This window comes from Hyla sarda, chromosome 11, assembly GCF_029499605.1.
Source record: "Hyla sarda isolate aHylSar1 chromosome 11, aHylSar1.hap1, whole genome shotgun sequence".
NCBI lineage: Eukaryota > Metazoa > Chordata > Amphibia > Anura > Hylidae > Hyla > Hyla sarda.
The window spans coordinates 32663183-32686986 of NC_079199.1; the positions used below are offsets into that span (position 1 = coordinate 32663183).

Here is a 23804-nt window from a genome sequence, read left to right on the forward strand (position 1 = left end):
GTCGGGGATAGGAGGTCGGGGATAGGAGGACGGGGACAGGAGGACGGGGACAGGAGGACGGGGACAGGAGGACGGGGACAGAAGGACGGGGATAGGAGGACTGGATAGGAGGACTGAAAAGGAGGACGGGAAAGGAGGACGGGAAAGGAGGACGGATAGGAGGACGGGAAAGAAGATTGAGATAGGAGGACGGGAAAGGAGGACGGGAAAGGAGGTCGGGATAGGAGGACGGGATATGATGACGAGATAGGAGGTCGGGATATGACAACAATATATGAGGACGGGATATGAAGTCAAAAGCTTCCTCCTTTGTTTATTTTTCTCCCCAACAAGGATTAGGAAGGAAAAACTGGGCAACGCCGGGTACTCAGCTAGTATAGAATAAATAGGCAGTATTGAAAATGTGTGTAAACCTAACTCAAGTTATACAAGTCCTGTCAGGAGCTTCTATTAGCTGCTTGTGAGAATATTATGGAAGGCCTCAAAATGTATGAACCAAGTAATATGATTAAAAGGAAATGCTACCAAATACTAATCTTGTGAATGTAAACTTCTGAGCCACTAGGAATGTGATGAAATATATAAAAGCTGAGATAAATCATTGTCTTTAATATTAATCTGACATTTCTCATTGTTAAAATATAGTAGTGCCCTGAACTGACCTAAGAGAGGAAACCCATAATATCAACAGTACATTGTATGGATTGAAATCACTATTCACATAATATTTCCTATCTGAACTGGCCTGAATGGTGGCATTTATATATGTTTATGTGTGCACATTTATCTCAATGGCAATTTGAATAGATCCAATCTGAGCTTTGTAGCAATCAATTGGGCACAGATAAACAAAATAAGGGAAGGGAAGTAAATGACATCACAGGTATGTAAATGTTGGCTACATTTGCTTCTATTTGCTCCACAGGAAGTTCTTTTCTTTTTGGATTTCCTTTCTGTCTGACCACAGTGCTCTCTGCTGACACCTCTGTCTATGTCAGCAACTCTCCAGAGCAGTATAGGTTTGCTGTGGGGATTTGTTCCTGCTCTGGACAGTTCCTAAAATGGACAGAGGTGTCAGCAGAGAGCACTGTGGTCAGACAGAAAGAAAATCCAAATAGAAGAGAACTTCCTGTGGAGCAAAAAGCGCTGATAAATACTGTAAGGATTAAGATTTTTAATGGAAGTAATTTACAAATCTGTTTTAACATTCTGGCCCCAGTTGATTTAAAGAAAAATGCTTTCCAGCGGAGTACCCCTTAAAAGCAGTTCTGGATGACTTGGTGGCATTTATTTATACCCAAGCGCCAATGAAATGTAATGGCTGTATATTTCCTGCCAAGATAACCATAATTCTTTTATTTTTCTAATGTGGTCAGGGAATTTTTTGATAAATTTGAGGCACATTAGATTGTTGTCTATTACCATGGAGATGCATAGATCTGCTTTGGAGCTGTAGACACAAAACAATAGAGAAAAGACTGTTGTTTTGGTTGTGAACATGGATATAGCCTTTATATGCTGCCAAATTTAATTATTTCTTTCCTATTTTCATTATGATAACAGTAATACTAATTTTGAGCTGAATAGATAAGTGAAATAAGACAGACTGGTTGCTATGGATACCCAAGTACAGCTTTTATATTTGTCAGGCAGAATGTCCCTAGTAACCAGTCTGTCAGAAAATGAGTCAAGATGAAAAAATAAGACAAACATTTTCCTCTATCATATTCTGCCAAGTTAACTAGATTTCTGTAATACATATAAGACAGACTGGTTGCTATGGATACCCAACTGCATCTTCTATATTTTCCAAGTAGCATGTATCTAGCAACCAGTCTGTCAGCAAATGGGGTAAGGTACAGCAATATTCCAAACACTTTTCTCCACCATGTACTGCCATATTACCTAAATTTCTGTAAGGGTTCATTCACACCACGTTTTTGCAATACAGTTCCCGTATACGTCTTCAATGTGAAAACCGTACGGAACCATATTGAAAACCGTATGCATTGACTCTCCATTGAAAACCGTATGCCAAAAGATGCATCAGGTTGTGTCCGTTTTGCATCCTATACGGTTTTGTCAGGTTTTTTTCCCCGTACCCAAAACCATAGTCTACCGCGTTTTTTGGTTTGGGTGAAAAACTGTCAATGGCAACTGTACAGAACCGCATGTGCACACGGTTCTATTCGGTTTTTACCATCCGGTTTTTGACTTTGCACAGTTTTTTTTTCTTGGAATTTCAATCAAGTGAAACTTTATTCATAATGGAGTGAAAAGTTAAAAACTTATACATTTTTTTTCTTGCAAAACGGATGCAACCGGACATCATTTTGCAAACCGTATATGGTTTTTAACTGTATACGGGTTGAAATTTGTATACACGTTTTGATACAGTTTAGTCAGGTTTTGAGGAATCCGTTTTTCATCAAAAACCTTATACGGGAACTGTATTGCAGACTGGTCTCTATAGATGCATCTTTTATATTTGTCAGGCAGCATGTCCCTAGCAACCAGTCTGTCAGCAAACACTTTCCTCTGTCATATACTGCTATTTTACCTAGATTTCTGTAATACACATACCGTATATACTCGAGTATAAGCCAGCCCGAATATAAGCTGAGGCCCCTAATTTCACCCAAAAACCCAGGAAAAGTTATTGACTCGACTATAAGCCTAGGGTGGGAAATACATCATCCCCCCACCATGTCATCATCCCCCCCCCTGTCATCATCCAGACCCCCGTCATTAACACCCCCTTCATCATCCCCCCTTCATCATCCCTCCTTCATCATCCCCCCCTTCATCATCCCCCCCTTCATCATCACCACCTGTCATCATCCCCCCCCCTTCATCATCACCGCCTGTCATCATCACCGCCTGTCAATCCAGTGGTCTTCAACCTGCGGACCTCCAGATGTTGCAAAACTACAGCTCCCAGCATGCCCGGAAAGCCATCGGCTGTCCGGGTATGCTGGGAGTTGTAGTTTTGAAACATCTGGAGGTCCACAGGTTGAAGATCACTGCGTCCTTCGTCATCATCCAGAACGCCCCCCCTTTAGTTTTCTACTCACCTCCCCTCGGTGGGAAGGAAGGGTGAGCTGGTCCGGGCCATCTATTTTGCAGGGACCGTCCGGTGGGAGGGTTAGTCGTTCCGGGCTGTACATCTTCACCGGGGGGCCCTCTTCTCCGCTCCGGCCCCGGACTAGTGACGTTGCCTTGACGACGACGCACAGGGAGGTTCATGTGCAGGGACGGACGTCCCTGTGCATCGTCGTCAAGGCAACGTCACCAGTCTGGGGCCGGGCCCGGAGAAGAAGGCCCCCCCGGTGAAGATGGACAGCCCGGAACCACTAACCTTCCCCACCGGACGGTCCCTGCAGCATAGATGGCCTGGACCAGCTCACCCTTCCTTCCCACCGAGGGGAGGTAAGTAGTAAACTAAAGGGGGGTCTGGATGATGACGAAGGCCCGGAATTGACAGGCGGAGAGTTCACTCGAGTATAAGCCGAGGGGGGGGGGGGTTGTTTTCAGCACTCGGCTTATACTCGAGTATATACGGTAAATTGAAATGTTAGCTCTCTATATTATTGTAAAAAGCTAATATTGATTTGATATATACTTTCATATAACACAGATTCCTTACCTCTAATGGCCTAATATAACAGAACCAGTAAGAGTAATAACACTGTCATGCAGTCAACCAGGAATTATACCATTATAAAACACAGCCACACTGGCACACATCTGCAGAAAGTCTGCCATAAGTAATATAGCAACAACAAAGTGTATTTGTGCATATTAATATCTCAGAGCTCTTTGGAGGATTAAGCACACACTGGGTTATATATATATATATATATATATATATATATATATATACATACACACACACAGATAGACACATCTGTAGGGAAAAGAAAACTTTATTTTTTTTTTATTTTTTATTTTTTTATTCTAAATCGTGAAACCATTTGTTTAAAGCTTGCAGGACGGTCTCCAGCTATAACTCATACACTTGTGTTTATAGGCAACTCAAGCTTATAACATAAACTTTTTAAATATTGAGCCTTAGAAGCTTTCCTCTGGTGCTCCAAGGGTTATGTCCTCCGCTTCCAAACACTGAAACGCCACATTTTAATGACGCTTTCAACGACTATTTATGAATGCCATGGAAAGTTTGTGCAATGCTGTAATAATATATTGCGGTGTGTGCTGTGATACCTTAGCAGTGGCATAGGTCACATCTGTAAGGGTCACTTGTTAACGCCCGCCTTATGGTGAGGGAGAGAATAAAGCCTATTTATTTACAGCCTTCAAGCTGTCAATCGGTCTCATGACTGTCTTGCGCCCGGCTGCCAGGTAAAGATTGAGCATTCATATAAACTCTTCATGCAGCAAGTAATGACCTAATGTATTACATGTGTTTGCTTAGAAGAGGTTTTTCTTTTTTCTTTTTTTTGCAGCATGTGCGGTAATGTTAACATTACCAGCTTCTTCTGTTCATTGCATAAGAAGAGAACAAGGGCTTTTAAAGGAAATTTAAAAGGAATTATGATATGTACATTGTTTATCTCGTTAAGTACCGTATTTTTCGTCATATAAGACGCTCCAGCATATAAGACGCACCTAATTTTATAGGATAAAAATCTAAATCTAAAAAATAAGCAAATACAATGTAAATTATAGGACAGTGATCTTCAAGCTGCGGACCTTCAGATGTTGCAAAATTACAACTCCCAGCATGCTGGGAGATGTAGTTTTGCAACGTCTGGAGGTCCGCAGGTTGAAGACCACTGGTATAGGAGGTAGTACTCACGTGTCCTCGCCGCTCCGGACCCGTCACCGCTCATCACCGCTGCCCTGGATGTCGCCCTCCATCACTGTCGCTGCGTCCCCGGGGTGTCCCCGTTGCTCCGGAACGTCTCTGCTGTGCGGTATCCTCGCTCTCCGTCACCGCCATGACGTCGCTACGCACACCGCTCCTATTCGATGACGGGACAGCGTGCGCGGCGACGTGATGACGACGAAGGAGAGCGCCGGCCATGCAGGGGATCCCGGCACGGAGCAGACACTGAGGAGGCAGGTAAGGTCCCTCCCGGTGTCCTGTAAGCTGTTCGGGACACCGCGGTGGTCCTGAACAGCCCGATTGAACAGCCGGGTTAGTGTTATTTTCGCTTCAGATGCGGCGATCAGCTTTGATCGCTGCGTTTGAAGGGTTAATACAGGGCATCACCACGATCGGTGATGTCCTGTATTAGCCGCGGGTCCCGGCTGTTGATGGCTGCAGGGACCGCCGCGATAGGTGTGTATTCCCCTTATAAGACGAGGCGAAGCGGCGAAAAATACGGTGCATTTTAGCAATGTTAAACTTTTTATTTTGTTGGATAACAGTGGTGATTATTCATAAAATTTCAAAGATTTTTAACATACAAAATTGGCACTACATTTTGCAATGGGTAAAAATTATTCATCAAGACCGTCTCGGGAAATCTGGTCTTTTTGTCCATAGTAACCAGTGAGGCTGTTGTCACTCTGTTTTTAGTGCCCATTTACCATCAGTGTCAGGAAGTCTCTTGGTATATGCAGTAAACATATCCATAGACCCCCATTGAAGATTGTATTGACCCGCAGATTGTATTGTTACTAGTTGCTTACTGCATACTAATATATTATTATGTTCCATGGGAGCACTCTAAATTTCTACGTCATGAGCTCCCCCTAGTGACAACTAAAGGCAAAGAGAACAATGCCATTTACCGTATATACTCGAGTATAAGCCGACCCGAGTATAAGCCGAGACCCCTAATTTCAACCCAAAATCCCAGGAAAAGTTATTGACTCGAGTATAAGCCTAGGGTGGGAAATACCTCATCCCCCCCTGTCATCATCCAGACCCGTCATTAACATCCTCATCATCCCCTTGTCATCATCCCACACATCCCCCCTTCATCATCCCCTTGTCATCATCCCACACATCCCCTTATCATCCCACACATCCCCCCTTCATCATCCCCTTGTCATCATCCCACACATCCCCTTATCATCCCACACATCCCCCCTTCATCATCCCCTTGTCATCATCCCACACATCCCCTTATCCCACACATCCCCCCTTCATCATCCCCTTGTCATCATCCCACACATCCCCTTATCCCACACATCCCCCCTTCATCATCCCCTTGTAATCATCCCACACCCCCCCCCCTTCATCATCCCCACCCCCCTTCATCATCCCCACACCCCCCCCCCCTTCATCATCCTCTTCTCATCATTCGCCCTCAGTGGTCTTCAACCTGCGGACCTCCAGAGGTTTCAAAACTACAACTCCCAGCAAGCCCGGGCAGCCATCGGCTGTCCGGGCTTGCTGGGAGTTGTAGTTTTGAAACCTCCGGAGGTCCGCAGGTTGAAGACCACTGCGGCCTTCAACATGCGGACCTCCAGAGGTTTCAAAACTACAACTCCCAGCAAGCCCGGGCAGCCATCGGCTGTCCGGGCTTGCTGGGAGTTGTAGTTTTGAAACCTCCGGAGGTCCGCAGGTTGAAGACCACTGCGGCCTTCAACATGCGGACCTCCAGAGGTTTCAAAACTACAACTCCCAGCAAGCCCGGGCAGCCATCGGCTGTCCGGGCTTGCTGGGAGTTGTAGTTTTGAAACCTCCGGAGGTCCGCAGGTTGAAGACCACTGCGGCCTTCAACATCATCCAGCCCCCTCTCACCCCCTTTAGTTCTGAGTACTCACCTCCGCTCGGCGCTGGTCCGGTCCTGCAGGGCTGTCCGGTAAGGAGGTGGTCCGGTGAGGAGGTGGTCCGGGCTGCTATCTTCACCGGGGGCGCCTCTTCTCCGCGCTTCCGGCCCGGAATAGAGCCGTTGCCTTGACAATGACGCATCTGCATCGTTGTCAAGGCAACGTGACTATTCTGAGGCCGGGCCCGAAGCGCTTAGAAGAGGCCTCCCCGGTGAAGATAGCAGCCCGGACCACCTCCTCACCGGACGACCTCCTCACCGGACAGCCCTGCAGGACCGGACCAGCGCCGAGCGGAGGTGAGTACTCAGAACTAAAGGGGGTGAGAGGGGGCTGGATGATGTTGAAGGCCGCAGTGGTCTTCAACCTGCGGACCTCCGGAGGTTTCAAAACTACAACTCCCAGCAAGCCCGGACAGCCGATGGCTGCCCTGGCTTGCTGGGAGTTGTAGTTTTGAAACCTCTGGAAGTCCGCAGGTTGAAGACCACTGCGGGTGGGGGAGTTCACTCGAGTATAAGCCGAGGGGGGTGTTTTCAGCACGAAAAATCGTGCTGAAAAACTCGGCTTATACTCGAGTATATACGGTAACTGTATGGTTGTCTTAAAGAGTACCTCTCATGATCTTGTTAAATTTTATAATCCTCCCAGTTCACTGCCCCCATCATGATAAACCACCCCCTGTTTTTATTTTTATTATTTTATAGTTTTTTACCTTGATATTGTTCTGTATTTTCTGCTCAGTCTCAGTCAGATTCACAGATTGGGAAGGGGCGCTCCCCAGCAGGCGTGACATCATCTGAAGCCATACAGGGAAGAACTTCCTCCCTCACCCACAGGCCAGAGCAGTTCAGTGTGAGATGAGCTATGATTGGCTAAGGCTGCTCACGCCCCCCTTAGCATTTCCTGATGTTGGACTTCTGTCAGGCCAGCAGGAGTCCAAAGTCTGTGCAAAAGAGTCTGTGCAAAAGATGGGGGGGAATGTGCTCTGGACAAGTAGGGAGACACCTAGTGGCAGCTTTTTTATCCCTAAATCTCAGTCCCATAAAGCTTTTGTGGGATGCGCTGGAAAAATAAGTTTGATCCATGGAGGCACCACATTGCGATATCAGAGACCTAAGCCTTAGTTTGTCAGAGCTGATGCTTTTTACAGGATGATATATAAGGCAGCTGGTTTTAATATTATGGCTGATCTTTGTATAATGTTATGGGTTACCTACTGAACCAGAACAGAGCTTCAGGAATATTAGCTATTAACCCGTGACCATCCTAGAGCTACATTTCCTGCTTTCAACGCTCAGTCTACCACTTTCTATAGCTATGAGTGAAGTATTCTTATTTAAAGTAATTTATTTCTTTAAATCTTAGTCAGAGGCTATATGTCCCAATTGTCTGGGGATGGACAAAAATATTTAGAATATTCCAAGAATATTCCAATTATATATAACAATTGTCCTTTTCCAAAAGATAGGGAATACTTGTTAGACCGCAGGAGGTAAGGGCACTGGGACCCCCCACATTCCCAACTCCCTGAAATGAAGCTGTGAGTTACATATGTGCACTAGAACTCTGTTTCTTGTCAATGGGATTTCCATAGATAGCCTGAGCACTGTATTCATCTGTCTCTGATGCTCTCATACACAATGATTGGGGAGCGGCATTGTACATGTGCCACCCACCGCCCCAAAATGTAGGCTCCCGTTCTCAAAATCATGGGTGTCCCAGCAGTTGGTCCCCTTCCTGCAATCTGACACTCATCCCCTTTCCTGCGGTATACCACTTTAAATTTCAAGACACGTACAGGGAGATTTATGAAATGAAGAAACATCATTGTCCATAGTGACTAATCACAGCATAGTTTTTATTTTACATCCTGCTCATGAAACATAAAATCTGGACTCTGACTAGTTGCTATAAGCACCAAAGATAGTTATTATTTTACGGTATGTTTACATGTTCTTAATCCGTTGAGGATTTCATGCTGCAGATTTTATGTTACAGTTTTGATGCTGCAGATTTAATCAATATAAATAAATAGGTGAAATAAACAGCATAAAATATGTAGTTAAATCCACAACGGATAAGTACGTGTGAACATACTGTGCACATGGGCATAATCCATGTTTGTAGGGGTGCGGCCTTGAAGCCATTTTTGACTTCCATGGGAGCTTCGGCCCTTAACCAGGTGGGGGGAAAAAGTGTCACTTCAATGGAACTTCTTGTGACTTCAATAGGAGTGGGGTTTCAGAAGCTGATATGCGTGGTTTTTAATGCAGAAACTAATGCCGTTTCTGCAGCAAAAACCAAGCAACTATTTGCCATGTGAACATGCGCTTCGTTTTTATGAATCTATCGTCTATAGTCTTTAGGCAAAAGGGGAATGTATCGTGTCACTGTGAATGGCAGGCTGGCACTGTATGTACTTTGCATTAAATGATGGTTGTATCACACTCTCTGTATTTACTATGCAGCACAGAAAGTTACAGCACCATTTATCCAGAATGGGGCAGGACCAAAGAAGAAAAAAATTGCAGCACCATATAATCACACCTTGTCTCTAACTGCTTTCTGGGGGCCAGCAGATCCGGCATAAAAAATCTTTGCATCTTTAAGTCAGATTCACACAAGCACAGCAGGGAATAGTTTTTCTGCCCATATTATGGCCATAAGTCCTGGCCCGACCACGGATCTAATAACCTTAAAGGGGTTATCCAGGAAAAAACTTTTTTTTATATATCAACTGGCTACAGAAAGTTAAACAGATCTGTAAATTACTTCTATTTAAAAATCTTAATCCTTTCAGTACTTATGAGCTGCTGAAGTTGAGTTGTTCTTTTCCGTCTAAGTGCTCTCTGATGACACGTGTCTCTGGAACCGCCCAGTTTAGAAGAAAATCCCCATAGCAAACCTCTTCTACTCTGTGCAGTTCCCGAGACAAGTAGAGATGTCAGCGGAGAGCACTGTTGCCAGGCAGAGAAGAACAACTCAACTTCAGCAGCTTTTTTCTGGAATACCCCTTTAAGTGACTTACCTTAGTATGAATCTAGCCTTAAACCAGGCTGGACTCCCCGCCCCTCCACACCCACCCAAAGCAAATAACATCCACTATATCCATGAACATTGAATACTTTCTGTTCCCTTAAAGGAAAAATGTCATTGTTGCCATTATCAACCAGTCAGAAATCCAATAGAAATTTTCAAATTTGCACCAACAAAATAAAAAAGGCCCTGTTTTTGTTGATTGCGGACAATTTTTAAGTCTAAGGTGTACGGGAAAGAGTTATAGTATTATCCTATAACATATATTTACTTACCTCTCGAAAATATTCCACAGCCCCGCACAGAGTCGCCTGTAATCTGTCCTCTGACTGAGATCTCATATGACATTCCCTCTAATGGAGCACACATAAATATTTAATGGTGGTGAATAATGGCGTTTTATTAAGGTCTTAAGCTTTCTTTTAGCTGCACGGTAGTGTTTGTAGCATAATGCAGGGTTGTGTTATAGTATGAATAGAACGTCACTGTTATAAGTAAATATAGCGATTGTATAGAATACAGGTATGCTGTGCTGCCATACTGCTTGAGTAATGTGTGTAAGTTGGCTTGAAATCTGCCTGGACCGTATCCAAGCAACTTTGTCCTCTCATAACTCACCTGCCTTCTCCTTTTATGGATACGGGGACATGTCACTCTAAATACGTTCCCTTGGTCTCATAACTAATTAATTCTGTCTGAGCAGCAGAAGCTTTCTCCAGTTACAAAAATGACGCCAAGACTTGGACTGGCAGCCAGTACACCGGAGAGGGCCAATGTGAGGCTTTCTGAGGCTTTGCCTATCTGTCATTCAGCCAGACCCCAGCTAAATTGTACAGCTGCAGAGAGCAGAACTAAGAAGTGTATGGCTAATATAGAGCGCTGCTGTCCAGCCGTCACATAAGATACACAGCTGATATTCTCACACACAGCCCATTGGATTCCATACACAAGTGTCCTTTTTTACTCCTACAATTTGCTAAAGAATGGCTAACGTCTATGTCTTTATTGAGTAAAACTTCGATGGACACTACTTAAGATACCTCCAAGTTGAACCACAGAATAAATCAGGCGCCACGAACTTGTGAAGAGCACCAGTTTATTTTACCCACAATGCAACGCGTTTCACGGTGAAGACCGCTTCATCAGGCATGCCTGATTTATCCTGTGGTTCACCTTGGAGGAATTTTGGAATTTGTCTGTATCTATTCCAGGAGGGTTTGCCTGTTCTGAGACTCCCTTCTCTAAATGCTTTTACCATTGTTGTACTTTGTTGAGTGCAACTATTGCGGGTGAGCAATATTCCTTACTGTTCACCTAATATACATACCGTATATACTCGAGTATAAGCCGAGTTTTTCAGCACGATTTTTCGTGCTGAAAACACCCCCCTCGGCTTATACTCGAGTGAACTCTCCACCCGCAGTGGTCTTCAACCTGCGGACCTCCAGAGGTTTCAAAACTACAACTCCCAGCAAGCCCGGGCAGCCATCGGCTGTCCGGGCTTGCTGGGAGTTGTAGTTTTGAAACCTCCGGAGGTCCACAGGTTGAAGACCACTGCGGCCTTCGACATCATCCAGCCCCCTCTCGCCCCCCTTTAGTTCTGTACAGTACTCACCTCCGCTCGGCGCTGGTCCGGTGCTGCAGGACTGTCCGGTGAGGAGGTGGTCCGGTGGGATAGTGGTTCCGGGCTGCTATCTTCACCGGGGAGGCCTCTTCTAAGCGCTTCGGGCCCGGGCCCAGAATAGTCATGTTGCCTTGACAACGACACAGAGGTACGTTCATTGCCAACGTACTTCTGCGTCATTGTCAAGGCAACGCCTCTATTCCGGGCCGGAAGCGCGGAGAAGAGGCGCCCCCAGTGAAGATAGCAGCCCGGAACCACTATCCCACCGGACCACCTCCTCTCCGGACAGCCCTGCAGGACCGGACCAGCGCCGAGCAGAGGTGAGTACTCAGAACTAAAGGGGGTGAGAGGGGGCTGGATGATGTCGAAGGCCGCAGTGGTCTTCAACCTGCGGACCTCCGGAGGTTTCAAGACTACAACTCCCAGCAAGCCCGGACAGCCGATGGCTGCCCGGGCTTGCTGGGAGTTGTAGTTTTGAAACCTCTGGAGGTCCGCAGGTTGAAGACCACTGCGGGCGGATGATGACAAGAGGATGATGAAGGGGGGGGTGTGGGATGATGAAGGGGGGGTGTGGGATGATGAAGGGGGGAGTGTGGGATGATGACAAGGGGATGATGAAGGGGGGGTGTGGGATGATTACAAGGGGATGATGAAGGGGGTGGGGATGATGACAAGGGGATGAAGAAGGGGGGTGAGGATGATGAAGGGGGGTGTGTGGGATGATGATGAAGGGGGGTGGGGATGATGACAAGGGGATGATGAAGGGGGGTGGTGTGGGATGATGACAGGTGATGATGATGAGGGTCTGGATGATGACAGGCGGTGATGATGATGAGGATGTTAATGACGGGGGTCTGGATGATGACAGGGGGGGATGATGTATTTCCCACCCTAGGCTTATACTCGAGTCAATAACTTTTCCTGGGATTTTGGGTTAAAATTAGGGGTCTCGGCTTATACTCGGGTCGGCTTATACTCGAGTATATACGGCATATACGGTTTCACACTATGGAGCACTTTCCTTTGTTTTAGTTACTACTTAAGATACGGCTTCATGGATTTTTTTTCCATTAAATTATATTAAAACAGGGTGCAATGCAAAAAATGCAGACAAATATATTAATCGTAAAGAGAACTTGACAGATGAACTAAGAACTGCACTAATATTGAACTCAACATAGCAAAAGCACTGTGTATTTTATGTTGGGAGCATAGCGAAATGTCTATAATCCTTTTTTAACAAACAATTGTGCCCAAATTTTATTTGTTCTGAATTCCCCAAAAATTCAGCATTTTGGAGATTCGAAAACCTTGGGATTAGTTTCAGATGTAGTCCAACCACAATATAACAGAAACACTGGAAGACCAAAATTCCACAACTTTTTACTCAAGACCTGCTGCACTTAGGTGGTGCTCAGCGGTTTGTAATGGTTAGAAAATAACAGTCTACAATTCTTCTTCTACATAGAAACACTGCACCACTCATCACTTCAGGAATAGGCTCCTCAGTTTATTCTTTACACATAGGTCACAGGTAACTGAAAGAAAACCCTGAAACCTAGGAGACTTAGGGGTGTCATACACATTTTTTAGCACAACCAGGCCACTTTTATTCAGACCAATCCTACAGAAGTGTCACATGACACGAAACGCGTCAATGTTTGCTTCTCCTTGAAAGGTTGTTTGCTATTGTCCGTTGTGACTTTTAAAGGAGTACTCCAGAATAGAAAAATTGTCCTCCATACTCCCAGCAGTAAAAAAATAAAGACATGCATACTTTCCTTTGCTCCCCGGGTGCCTCCGGTAACCCATTCCAGTCTCCTCCGCGATCCTCTTCCTGTTTGCCGGTGGTCGGCAAGTCATACTGCACTCAGCCTATCACCGGCCGCAGCGAAGTCCCAACTCGGCCGGCGATAGGCTGAGCGGCAGTGTGACGTTTTCGGCCCCAGCACCTGGTGCCGGGGCCGAAAACAACACACTGCCGCTCAGCCTATCGCCGGCCGAGTCGGGACTTCGCTGCGGCCGGTGATTGGCTGAGTGCAGTATGACTCACCGGCAACCAGGAAGAGGATCGGGGCGGAGACCGGAGTGGGTTACCGGGGGAGAGAAGGAAGGTATGCATCTCTTTATTTTTTTACTGCCGGCAGTATGGAGGACAATTTTTCTATTCTGGAGTACTCCTTTAAAGGGGTACTCGGGTGAAAACCTTTTTTCTTTTAAATCAACTGGTGGCAGAAAGTTAAACATATTTGTAAATTACTTCTATTAAAAAATCTTAATCCTTCCAGTACTTATTAGATGCTGAATGCTACAGAGGAAATTCCTTTCTTTTTGGAACACTGATGAAATCACGAGCACAGTGCTCTCTGCTGACATCTCTGTCCATTTTAGCAACCATGCATAGCAGATGCATAGCAGATGTATGCTAAGGGAAGCATGGTAGCTCAGTGGTTAGCACTGCTGCCTTGCAGTGCTGGGGACTTGGGTTCAAATCCCACTAAGGACAACAATAAATAAAGCTTTATTATTATTATAATAACGTCAGCAGAGAGAACTGTGCTCGTGATGTCATCAGAGAGCATTCCAAAAAGAAAAGAATTTCCTCTGTAGTATTCAGCAGCTAATAAGTACAGGAAGGATTAAGATTTTTTAATAGACGTAATTTACAAATATGTTTAACTTTCTGCCACCAGTTGATTTAAAAAGAAAAAAGGTTTTGACCGGAGTACCCCTTTAAGTTCCTGAATAAAGTGTAGATATTATAGTTCACTGGCCCAAAGTTCGCTCTTAGTCAATATTATTATTTCTATTATTATTTCTCTGTACTTTATCTTAAAAACTACTATCAAATTTGCTTTGTAGAGAAAGTCAACTCCTGCGATCAGGAGCGGCAAAGTGCTCTGGAAGAGGCCCGAGACAATCCAAGAGAAGGAATTGTGATTCCTGAATGTGCACCAGGAGGTCTCTATAAACCAGTACAGTGTCACCAGTCCACTGGTTATTGCTGGTGTGTTTTAGTAGACACAGGTCGCCCATTGCCTGGAACATCAACACGGTAAGTACATTTTTATCTTCTATTCTAAAATGTGAGGAACCTATTAAAATATAGATTTATTTTAATCACAGATATGAAACTCCAGTATGTGAAAGTGATGCAAGGTGGAAAAATACAGACACTGAGGATCCATTCAAAGACAGAGAGCTACCAGGTTTGGAATCTTTTGTGTTTACTATAGCCCCTATAACTATTTTACCTCCAGAGAAGCCAAGGACAGCTTCTACAGAACCCTACTAAGATAAATAACCTCTCTGGAAAGCCACTTACATGAGCTTATTCTGTAACCTGTATTCTCACAAGATTGTATTTTGACGACATTTCTCATATGTTTTTTAAAGGCACAACTGGGGAAGTAGCTGTAAAAGGGTAGGAATACACAACGTTCAGTGATACAACTTATTATAGGATACACATGCACATTTATTAGGTAAACAATGAAAACTAGCTCTAAAACTAGAAAATTGAACTGATGGTAGTCAATTGCAAGATGGATATTACACAAGATCTTTTTTTTTTTTTTTTCTCATTTTACAAACTGTTTTTCAAAATGATCCTGAAATATTCTTTCCATTCTGACCACTATGTCTAATAAGATTTTCAGCAGTCTCCTCCTTATCATCACAGGAAGGATTACAATAAAAGATGACACCAGTATGTAGGTGTATATGATATATAGGTGATGGTCACAGCTTCCCTCCTCCTCTGCTTTTTCCAATGACCTCTGTATAGGTCGCATGGCATGCCTAGAATATTCTCTCATAAAAGGCAATGAGAGAAGAGAGAAGAAGTTCAGGCAATATGGCTCCTCCATAATAATGTACAAAAAAAAAATGTTTTAGGTTGCACATTACCATTAACACTACGTTGGTTTGTATATATCCTAGTATTACCGGAAGGAGGGGAGATTACTTTTTAACATATCATTTCAATGCTGCTGCACTTTTCTGTCGTAGACAAATCACTAAAGTGTACATAAAGTGTTAAGACCCCGACCGATCACTAGAACAAGCGAGACAGTTCCATATACTTACATGATAAAACCATCCCCGTCACATGACAGAACTGGAAGAGAATGAGCTAGGTGCCCACTATTTCTGGCTGGTTCAACTGATTAAAGGTTGAAAAGTTTTTTTTATAATTTATAAAATGTGTCAGCTCTCCTGTTAGGTCAAAATAAATGCTTATGTTCCCTATTAAAGGGTACCTCTCATCAAAAAAACTTTTGATATATTATAGATTAATGTATGCAGAATAACTTTACAATTGCATGTTTTTAAAAAATATGCTTCTTTCTATTTAATTTTCCACTTTGAAGAAATGACCACTAGGGGTCTCCCTACCAGTCCTGGCAGCAAGCATTTCAGACTCGTGCTGGAGTCCTAAACACTACGAGCTGCCAGTCTGCTTTGTTCACAAAGGAGAACACTCAGAGCTGCCAGCCTGCTTTGTTCACAGCCTGTTTGGCTGTGAACAAAGCAGGCTGGCAGCTCTGAGTGTTTAGGACTCCAGCATGAGTCAGAAATGCTTGCTGCCAGGACTGATCGGAAAAATACAATAGAAAGAAGCATATTTTTCATTAACATGCTATTGGAAAGTTATTCAACATTCATTAATCTAAAATATATCAAAAGTTTATTTGATGAGAGGTACCCTTTAAATTACAGTTCTGGAGCATTATTTCTTAGCATTCTGAATTGTAGTCCCTTTAATTTATGAATAATTTGACATCCTTGTAAAGGGGATGTGTTCCTAAATTAATACTATTAGTGCTGTTTGGACAATTATCAGACTGTACAGAAAGGTAACCAGAACTGGTAACACCCACTTGTCAATTTACTCTTAAATGGGTTATCCAGGAAAAAACTATTTTTATATATCAACTGGCTCCAGAAAGTTAAACAGATTTGTAAATTACTTCTATAAAAAAAATCTTAATCCTTTCAGTACTTATGAGCTGCTGAAGTTGAGTTGTTCTTTTCTGTCTAAGTGCTCTCTGATGACACGTGTCTCGGGAACTTTCCAGAGTAGACGCAAATCCCCATAGCAAACCTCTTCTACTCTGTGCAGTTCCCAAGACAAGCAGAGATGTCAGTAGAGAGCACTGTTGCCAGACAGAAAAGAGCAACTCAACTTCAGCAGCTGATAATTATTGGAAGGATTGAGATTTTTTAATAGACGTAATTTACAAATCTGTGAAAAGAAATTTTTTCCTAGAATACCCCTTTAATCTTGGAACTGCACAACACAGAGCTATAACAAAAGATGCTCCAATATTGTTCTATTTTGAGAAATAGAAATAATTTAATAAAACACACATGTTGAGAAAGCTGATGGCCTCTCTTTATGTTGCTATAATGGTATATATACAACTAGATTACCGTATTCGTCCTATAGGACGCACCGGCGTATAAGACGCACCCTATTTTAGGTGCAAAATGTAAAAAATTTAAGATTTTGAACCCATTAGCTGTTGGCTGTCCGGGCATGCTGGGAGTTGTAGTTTTGCAACATCTGGAGGTCCGGAGATTGAAGACCACTGCATAGGAGGTAATACTCACGTGTCCCCGCCGCTCCGGACCCGTCACCGCTGCCCTGGATGTCGCTCCATTGCTGTCACCGTGTCCCCGTCGCTCCGGAACGTCTCTGCTGTCGGCCGAGTCTCCTCGCTCTCTGTCGTCGTCATCACGTCGTTACGCACGCCGACGCACGTACGCGACGACGTGATGACGAGGAAGGAGAGCGCCGGCCATACAGGAGATCCCTGAACGGAGAAGACACCGAGGAGGCAGGTAAGGTCCCCCACGGTGTCCTGTAAGCACAAACCCGGCTATTCAGTCGGGCTGTTAGGGAACGCCACGGTGAAATCGCGGCGGTCCCGAACAGCCCGACTGAACAGCCGGGTTAGTGTCACTTTCCCTTCAGACGCGGCGGTCAGCTTTGATCGCCGCATCTGAAGGGTTAATACAGGGCATCACCGCGATCGGTGATGTCCTGTATTAGCCGTGGGTCCCGGCCGTTGATGGCTGCAGGGACCGCCACGATAGGGGTGTATTCGGCGTATAAGATGCAGCGACTTTTTCCCCCCAGTTTTGGGGAAGAAAAAGTGCATCTTATACGGCGAAAAATACGGTATGTAACCTTGTTTCTGTGAACACTTGGGCAGCGTGTTCATACATGCAAATACCAGGGTACTATTACCTTTCCATTAGACCTCTCTTTAGAGCATAGCACTACCTTACTGTCACGATTCGGCAGGCTGGAGGTGGATCCTCTGTGTAAGAGAGGGTTTGGCGTGGACCGTGTCGGTGGACCGGTTCTAAGTAGCTACTGGTTTTCACCAGAGCCCGCCGCAAAGCGGGATGGTCTTGCAGCGGCGGTAGCAACCAGGTCGTATCCACCGGCAACGGCTCAACCTCTCTGACTGCTGAGATAGGCATGGTACAAGGGATAAGGCAAGAGCAAGGTCGGACGTAGCAGAAGGTCAGGGCAGGCAGCAAGGATCGTAGTCAGGGGCAACGGCAGGAGGTCTGGAACACAGGCTAGGAACACTCAAGGAAAGGCTTTCTCTGGCACAAGGGCAACAAGATCCGGCAAGGGAGTGCAAGGGCAGTGAGCAGATATAGTCTGGGAGCAGGTGGGAGCCAATTAAACTAATTGGGCCAGGCACCAATCATTGGTGCACTGGCCCTTTAAGTCTCAGAGAGCTGGCGCGCGCGCGCCCTAGAGAGCGGAGCCGCGCGCGCCAGCACATGACAGCAGGGGACCGGGACGGGTAAGTGACTTGGGACGCGATTCGCGAGCGGGCGCGTCCCGCTGTGCGAATCGCATCCCCGACGGCCATGTCAGTGCAGCGCTCCCGGTCAGCGGGACTGACCGGGGCGCTGCAGGGAGAGAGACGCCGTGAGCGCTCCGGGGAGGAGCGGGGACCCGGAGCGCTCGGCGTAACAGTACCCCCCCCTTGGGTCTCCCCCTCTTCTTGGAGCCTGAGAACCTGAGGATAAGACTTTTGTCCAGGATGTTGTCCTCAGGTTCCCAAGATCTCTCCTCTGAGCACTCAACTACAAAGGGTCCAAGATAACGTGGTCCGAGATTAAAACTGGGGACATGGAAGCGGATATACTTGGTGGAGAGCCACACAAAAACAGGAGGAGTTCTTCTTTTTTCTTCGGCAAGCTTCTTCACCCGGGATGAGGCTAGTATGAGGGATTATAGAGTCTTTTCCCAGATGGTGGCGAAGCCCCGGGAAACCACATCAACAGCGGGCACACAAGAAGGCGTGGGGGTGGGGAGGGAGGGAAGAGGGTCAAGCTTGGCACGAGGCAGAGTGTTAACAGGACGGGGGCTGTGAGGAGGAGACACAGCATAGTCCAGATAGGCCTTGGGGAGACCAGGTAAAGGAGGAGACACAGAGGTTTGACTGACGGGACTGGGAGCAGACGTGAGGCATTTTCTGTGGCAAGAAGCACCCCAGCTCATGATCTCCCCGGTGGTCCAGACAAGGGTAGAGGAGTGGCGTTGGAGCCATGGCAGACCGAGGAGGAGTTCAGAGGAGCATTTGGGCAAAACAAAAAGTTCCATGCTCAAGAGCAGGGGTTCTATGCGGTAACGCACAGTGCAGTATAGAAGTAAATCTTTCTTTCTGCGGCGAGTCCTCTCTTCAGGGGTCAGGCGAGACCGATCCACTTGCATAGCCTCCTCGGCGGGAGGCACAGGGGTGGATTGCAAAGGATACTGTGAGAGAGGTGCTCCGAGCGGTGTGGCACATGGCAGGGCCTTCCCAGGCAGGAGACCACGGCAGAGTCTAGAGTCCCCATCAAATTTGTCCGGCAGGGACAAGCAGGGGTTAGGAGCGGCCGGTCGCTGCGGAGGAGTTGCAGGAGCCGGCGGAGGAGATGGTTGTTGCTGTTGCAGCTGCTGTGTCTGTGACTGAAGTTGCTGTATCTGCGGCAGCAGCTGCTGTATCTGTGACTGAAGTTGCTGTGTCACGGTGGTCAAGAATGCCAGCTGGTGATTTCGTTGGGTGATCATTAGGGATTGCTGGGCAATCACCGTGGAAATGTGGGCAAGACTTGACAGCGGCACCTCAGCGGAATCCATGGCCGGATCTACTGTCACGATTCGGCAGGCTGGAGGTGGATCCTCTGTGTCAGAGAGGGTTTGGCGTGGACCGTGTCGGTGGACCGGTTCTAAGTAGCTACTGGTTTTCACCAGAGCCCGCCGCAAAGCGGGATGGTCTTGCAGCGGCGGTAGCAACCAGGTCGTATCCACCGGCAACGGCTCAACCTCTCTGACTGCTGAGATAGGCATGGTACAAGGGATAAGGCAAGAGCAAGGTCGGACGTAGCAGAAGGTCAGGGCAGGCAGCAAGGATCGTAGTCAGGGGCAACGGCAGGAGGTCTGGAACACAGGCTAGGAACACTCAAGGAAAGGCTTTCTCTGGCACAAGGGCAACAAGATCCGGCAAGGGAGTGCAGGGGCAGTGAGCAGATATAGTCTGGGAGCAGGTGGGAGCCAATTAAACTAATTGGGCCAGGCACCAATCATTGGTGCACTGGCCCTTTAAGTCTCAGAGAGCTGGCGCGCGCGTGCCCTAGAGAGTGGAGCCGCGCGCCAGCACATGACAGCAGGGGACCGGGACGGGTAAGTGACTTGGGACGCGATTCGCGAGCGGGCGCGTCCCGCTGTGCGAATCGCATCCCCGACGGCCATGTCAGTGCAGCGCTCCCGGTCAGCGGGACTGACCGGGGCGCTGCAGGGAGAGAGACGCCGTGAGCGCTCCGGGAAGGAGCGGGGACCCGGAGCGCTCGGCGTAACACTTACTATAATCTTTATTAATTATAGTGAAAAATAAATGCAACAAAATTTTGCTAGTCTGCCTGTTTTTCCAGCATAGAATTGCAAGCTATTCTGGGTCATCATCATAATACCTGTAGCAGAAGACAGAACACCCATAAACCGTTATGAGGCTGGAGTAGTGGAGGCTTTAGCTGTTACCCATCACTGTGCTTACTTACCACACTATTAATGTGCAGTTGCTAGAAAGTTAGTCAGCTCTTATTTTTCTGCACTTTTACGGCCCTGGTAACAGTAGTAATGAGAATAGCCAAGAGCAAGTGCTTTAACCAGGCCATGGTACAATACAAAGCAGCATACATATGAATATGGCACAAGTGATATCAAATATCAAAGGCGACACGCCTTCTTTACCGTGAGGACTGGGAATTTATGGAACGGTCTACCTCAGGAACTGGTCACAGCAGGAACAATTAACAGCTTTAAAACAGGATTAGATACATTCCTGGAACAAAATAACATTAATGCTTATGAAGAAATATAAAATCCTATCCCTTCCCCAATATCGCGCCACACCCCTACCCCTTAATTCCCTGGTTGAACTTGATGGACATATGTCTTTTTTCGACCGTACTAACTATGTAACTATGTAACTGTAGATAATAACATTTTATTTATATTTGTAATATACATTGGTTAAAAAATGTGTATTTATTTGTTGGGTGAAAAAATGCTGTCCCTGCAGCTATTGTCTGTGTGTCTCTATGAGGAGACCAAATACAGGAAGTGAGGGCGGGACAAGCAGGGATCTGTGCAGACTCCTGGCTTGTCAATCATCCTCATGTGTGAGCCAGGAGCATTTCACAGAGCCTCACTGCACAGAGCCCCGCTTGTCCTAAGGGCACAGATCCCTGCTTGTCCACCCTCACTTCCTGTATTTGGACTCCTCATACAGACACACAGGAAATAGCTGCAGGGACAAAAAATATACATATTTTTTTAGCCAATATATATTACAAATATACATATAATGGTATTATCTACATTATATAAAAAAAATTTAGTTGATGACAGGTACACTTTAAAGGCCATTTATGTATTGATAGAATTGTCACACTACATATTGTCACACCACAAATAGGGTTCACATATGCTGGACGTGGTACAGCAAGTTGTAACATTTGGATAAAAAGAATCTGTTAAAATGCTAAATAAATTTTATGGTAACATCTGACATTATGACCATATCATGGAAAAGCAATACATGAGGACTAACCCTAAGGGTTCATGTATACATCACTGATGTGTATAGATCCAGCGCATGAAGTGCATATAGCATTCTTCTGTTCTAGAGGAGAGTATTTGGAAAGAAATATGTGAACAAGTTCCTCTAAAGAAGGCGCTGGTACCCGGAGATGAAAGTAAACTTCTTTATTGGCAACGCGTTTCGATCCCGGTTCAGGATCGAAACGCGTTGCCAATAAAGAAGTTTACTTTCATCTCCGGGTACCAGCGCCTTCTTTAGAGGAACTTGTTCACATATTTCTTTCCATTGTTATCCACCGGACTGACGTCACACCGGGAAGTTCCTCGTGGCAGCCGTTCCATTTGATTTCCTGCACATAGACGCTACTGTAGGTGTTGTGCTCTGAGCGCAACACCTAGGGGTAAGAACCCATCTTTGCGTTATCTCCTTCATTTTATATAAACGGTCCTCACTAGGGGCGCACCTCTTGTTGTTTTTTCTCGTTGATATATTAGAGGAGAATATTTGGCATATTTTGGCTTATAGGGATTTTTATGCAAACTATGAGAAAATAAAACTCCAAAGTCTCATATACTGTATGGGCCTACAGCAGTCTAATGCGTATCTAATTTAGCACATTACATGGCGCCCATATGCATGAGGTCTAAGATGTTGACATCCAGCTGTCTGCACTTCTTTTTAAAGTTGTTGCTTCAGTTTTCACAGTTTGTTGTTTTTATAAACCTTTAGTGAAGTTAGCACCATTTTAAGGCAGGCTAAGATCTATTCAAGAGGGTAAAATAAAATAGGTGGGGACACAGCTGTAATTTATAGCATTACACGCCGCTACATGCTGGCCAACTGAAATTATACTGAGATTTGGCCTTTTCCCCATTTAGTAGTAAGGATAAAATAAATATAACCTGTAACATTTATATCAATAGGATAAATTGAGCCGTTACATTATCTGCATAGTTACTGGCAGTAACATATATAATTGATTTCACGGCCTTTCTCGATCTTATACATTTTTTTTAGTTTGTCTTGGCAAGTCTGGTAGATTTTAACCTCAAACACCTGGAGTCCACGAGTCATTTTGTAAACTCTGCACTGGAGAAAACGTTACTGGAAAAGCTTATTTGGAATAGGAGCGTGTCCATACTGAATTATACATTTCAAGGCTCTGCTCGAGGATAATCCACTGTTCATCTGGATCATTTGTATTGCTTAAAGCAACCTTTTAGCTCAGGGTTGGGAGCTAATAATCTGCATGAACATTACATACTAGGAGGGGGTAAAACTGGGGGAACCACTAAAGGAGAAAGATCTGGGTATACTTGTCGATCATAAATAACCACATGTAGTGCAAATCTACTGCTGTAAGGTAAGGCCTGCAACAGGATATCATCTTATGATAAAGGAGCCGGTAGACCCTCTAAAAGAGACAGTCACAGTACAATGTAGAGAGAATGTGCAGCTCAACTATAGTAGATATGAGATAAATGAGGTTAAGTGTACAGTGGTCCCTCAACATACGATGGTAATCCGTTCCAAATGAACCATCGTTTGTTGAAATCATCGTATGTTGAGGGATCCGTGCAGTGTAAAGTATAGGGCAGTGGTCTACATCTTGCGGACCTCCAGATGTTGCAAAACTACAACACCCAGAGGAAAAGCTGACCACTTGCCTATAGCAACCAATCATATTGCTTCTTTTATCTTTCAGAGGGCATTTCAAAAATGAAAGAAGAAATCTGATTTGTTGCTATGGACAACTGGTCAACTTTTTCTCCGCACAGGTTCTGCAAAATTTCCCTGTGTGAGTAGATGAACAGTTTTTCAGCTGATCTGCTCAGAAATGCATTGCTGTCTATTGGGACGGCAATGCATTCCACGCAGTCCTAGCCCCACCCTCGGGATCTCCGGTGGAAATTCAGGACAGGGTTTCTGTGGTGTGAACTTGGCTTAAAGGGAATAATCCCAATAACATGACTGTATTCCCAAATATATTTGTGAATAAATATTGAGTGGATATATTTATTTTTGGGTTTGAGGTTGTATCAGTACTGGTAGGCCAAGACTAGGAATAGGTGCAAAACATAAGAGGTGGATATTTTTTTCCTAGGTCTTCAGCAAACAACAAAATATGGCTCCAAGTAGTAACAGAACCCTGGGTTCTATGACCTGAACTGGCAACATCACAGATGAGACCATATCATGCTTATCTGATGTCTTCTCTATAACTTTCTCTATGTAGTTTCCATTGCTGGTTTTGGCTCGCAAGTGCTGATACAAAATACTGA

General features: G+C 45.3%; 1 protein-coding gene across 6 annotated transcripts in view; it reads left to right on the top strand.

The window, feature by feature from the left end:
- SMOC1 (SPARC related modular calcium binding 1) overlaps positions 1 to 23804 on the top strand; it is a 215875-nt gene that overhangs the window by 168755 nt on the left and 23316 nt on the right. For all 6 annotated transcript variants that reach the window (XM_056547181.1, XM_056547180.1, XM_056547182.1 and 3 more), the window contains exons 8-9: positions 14267 to 14459; positions 14531 to 14613. In XM_056547181.1, coding sequence (XP_056403156.1) covers positions 14267 to 14459; positions 14531 to 14613 — 276 coding nt within the window. The remainder of the gene's footprint in view (positions 1 to 14266; positions 14460 to 14530; positions 14614 to 23804) is intronic.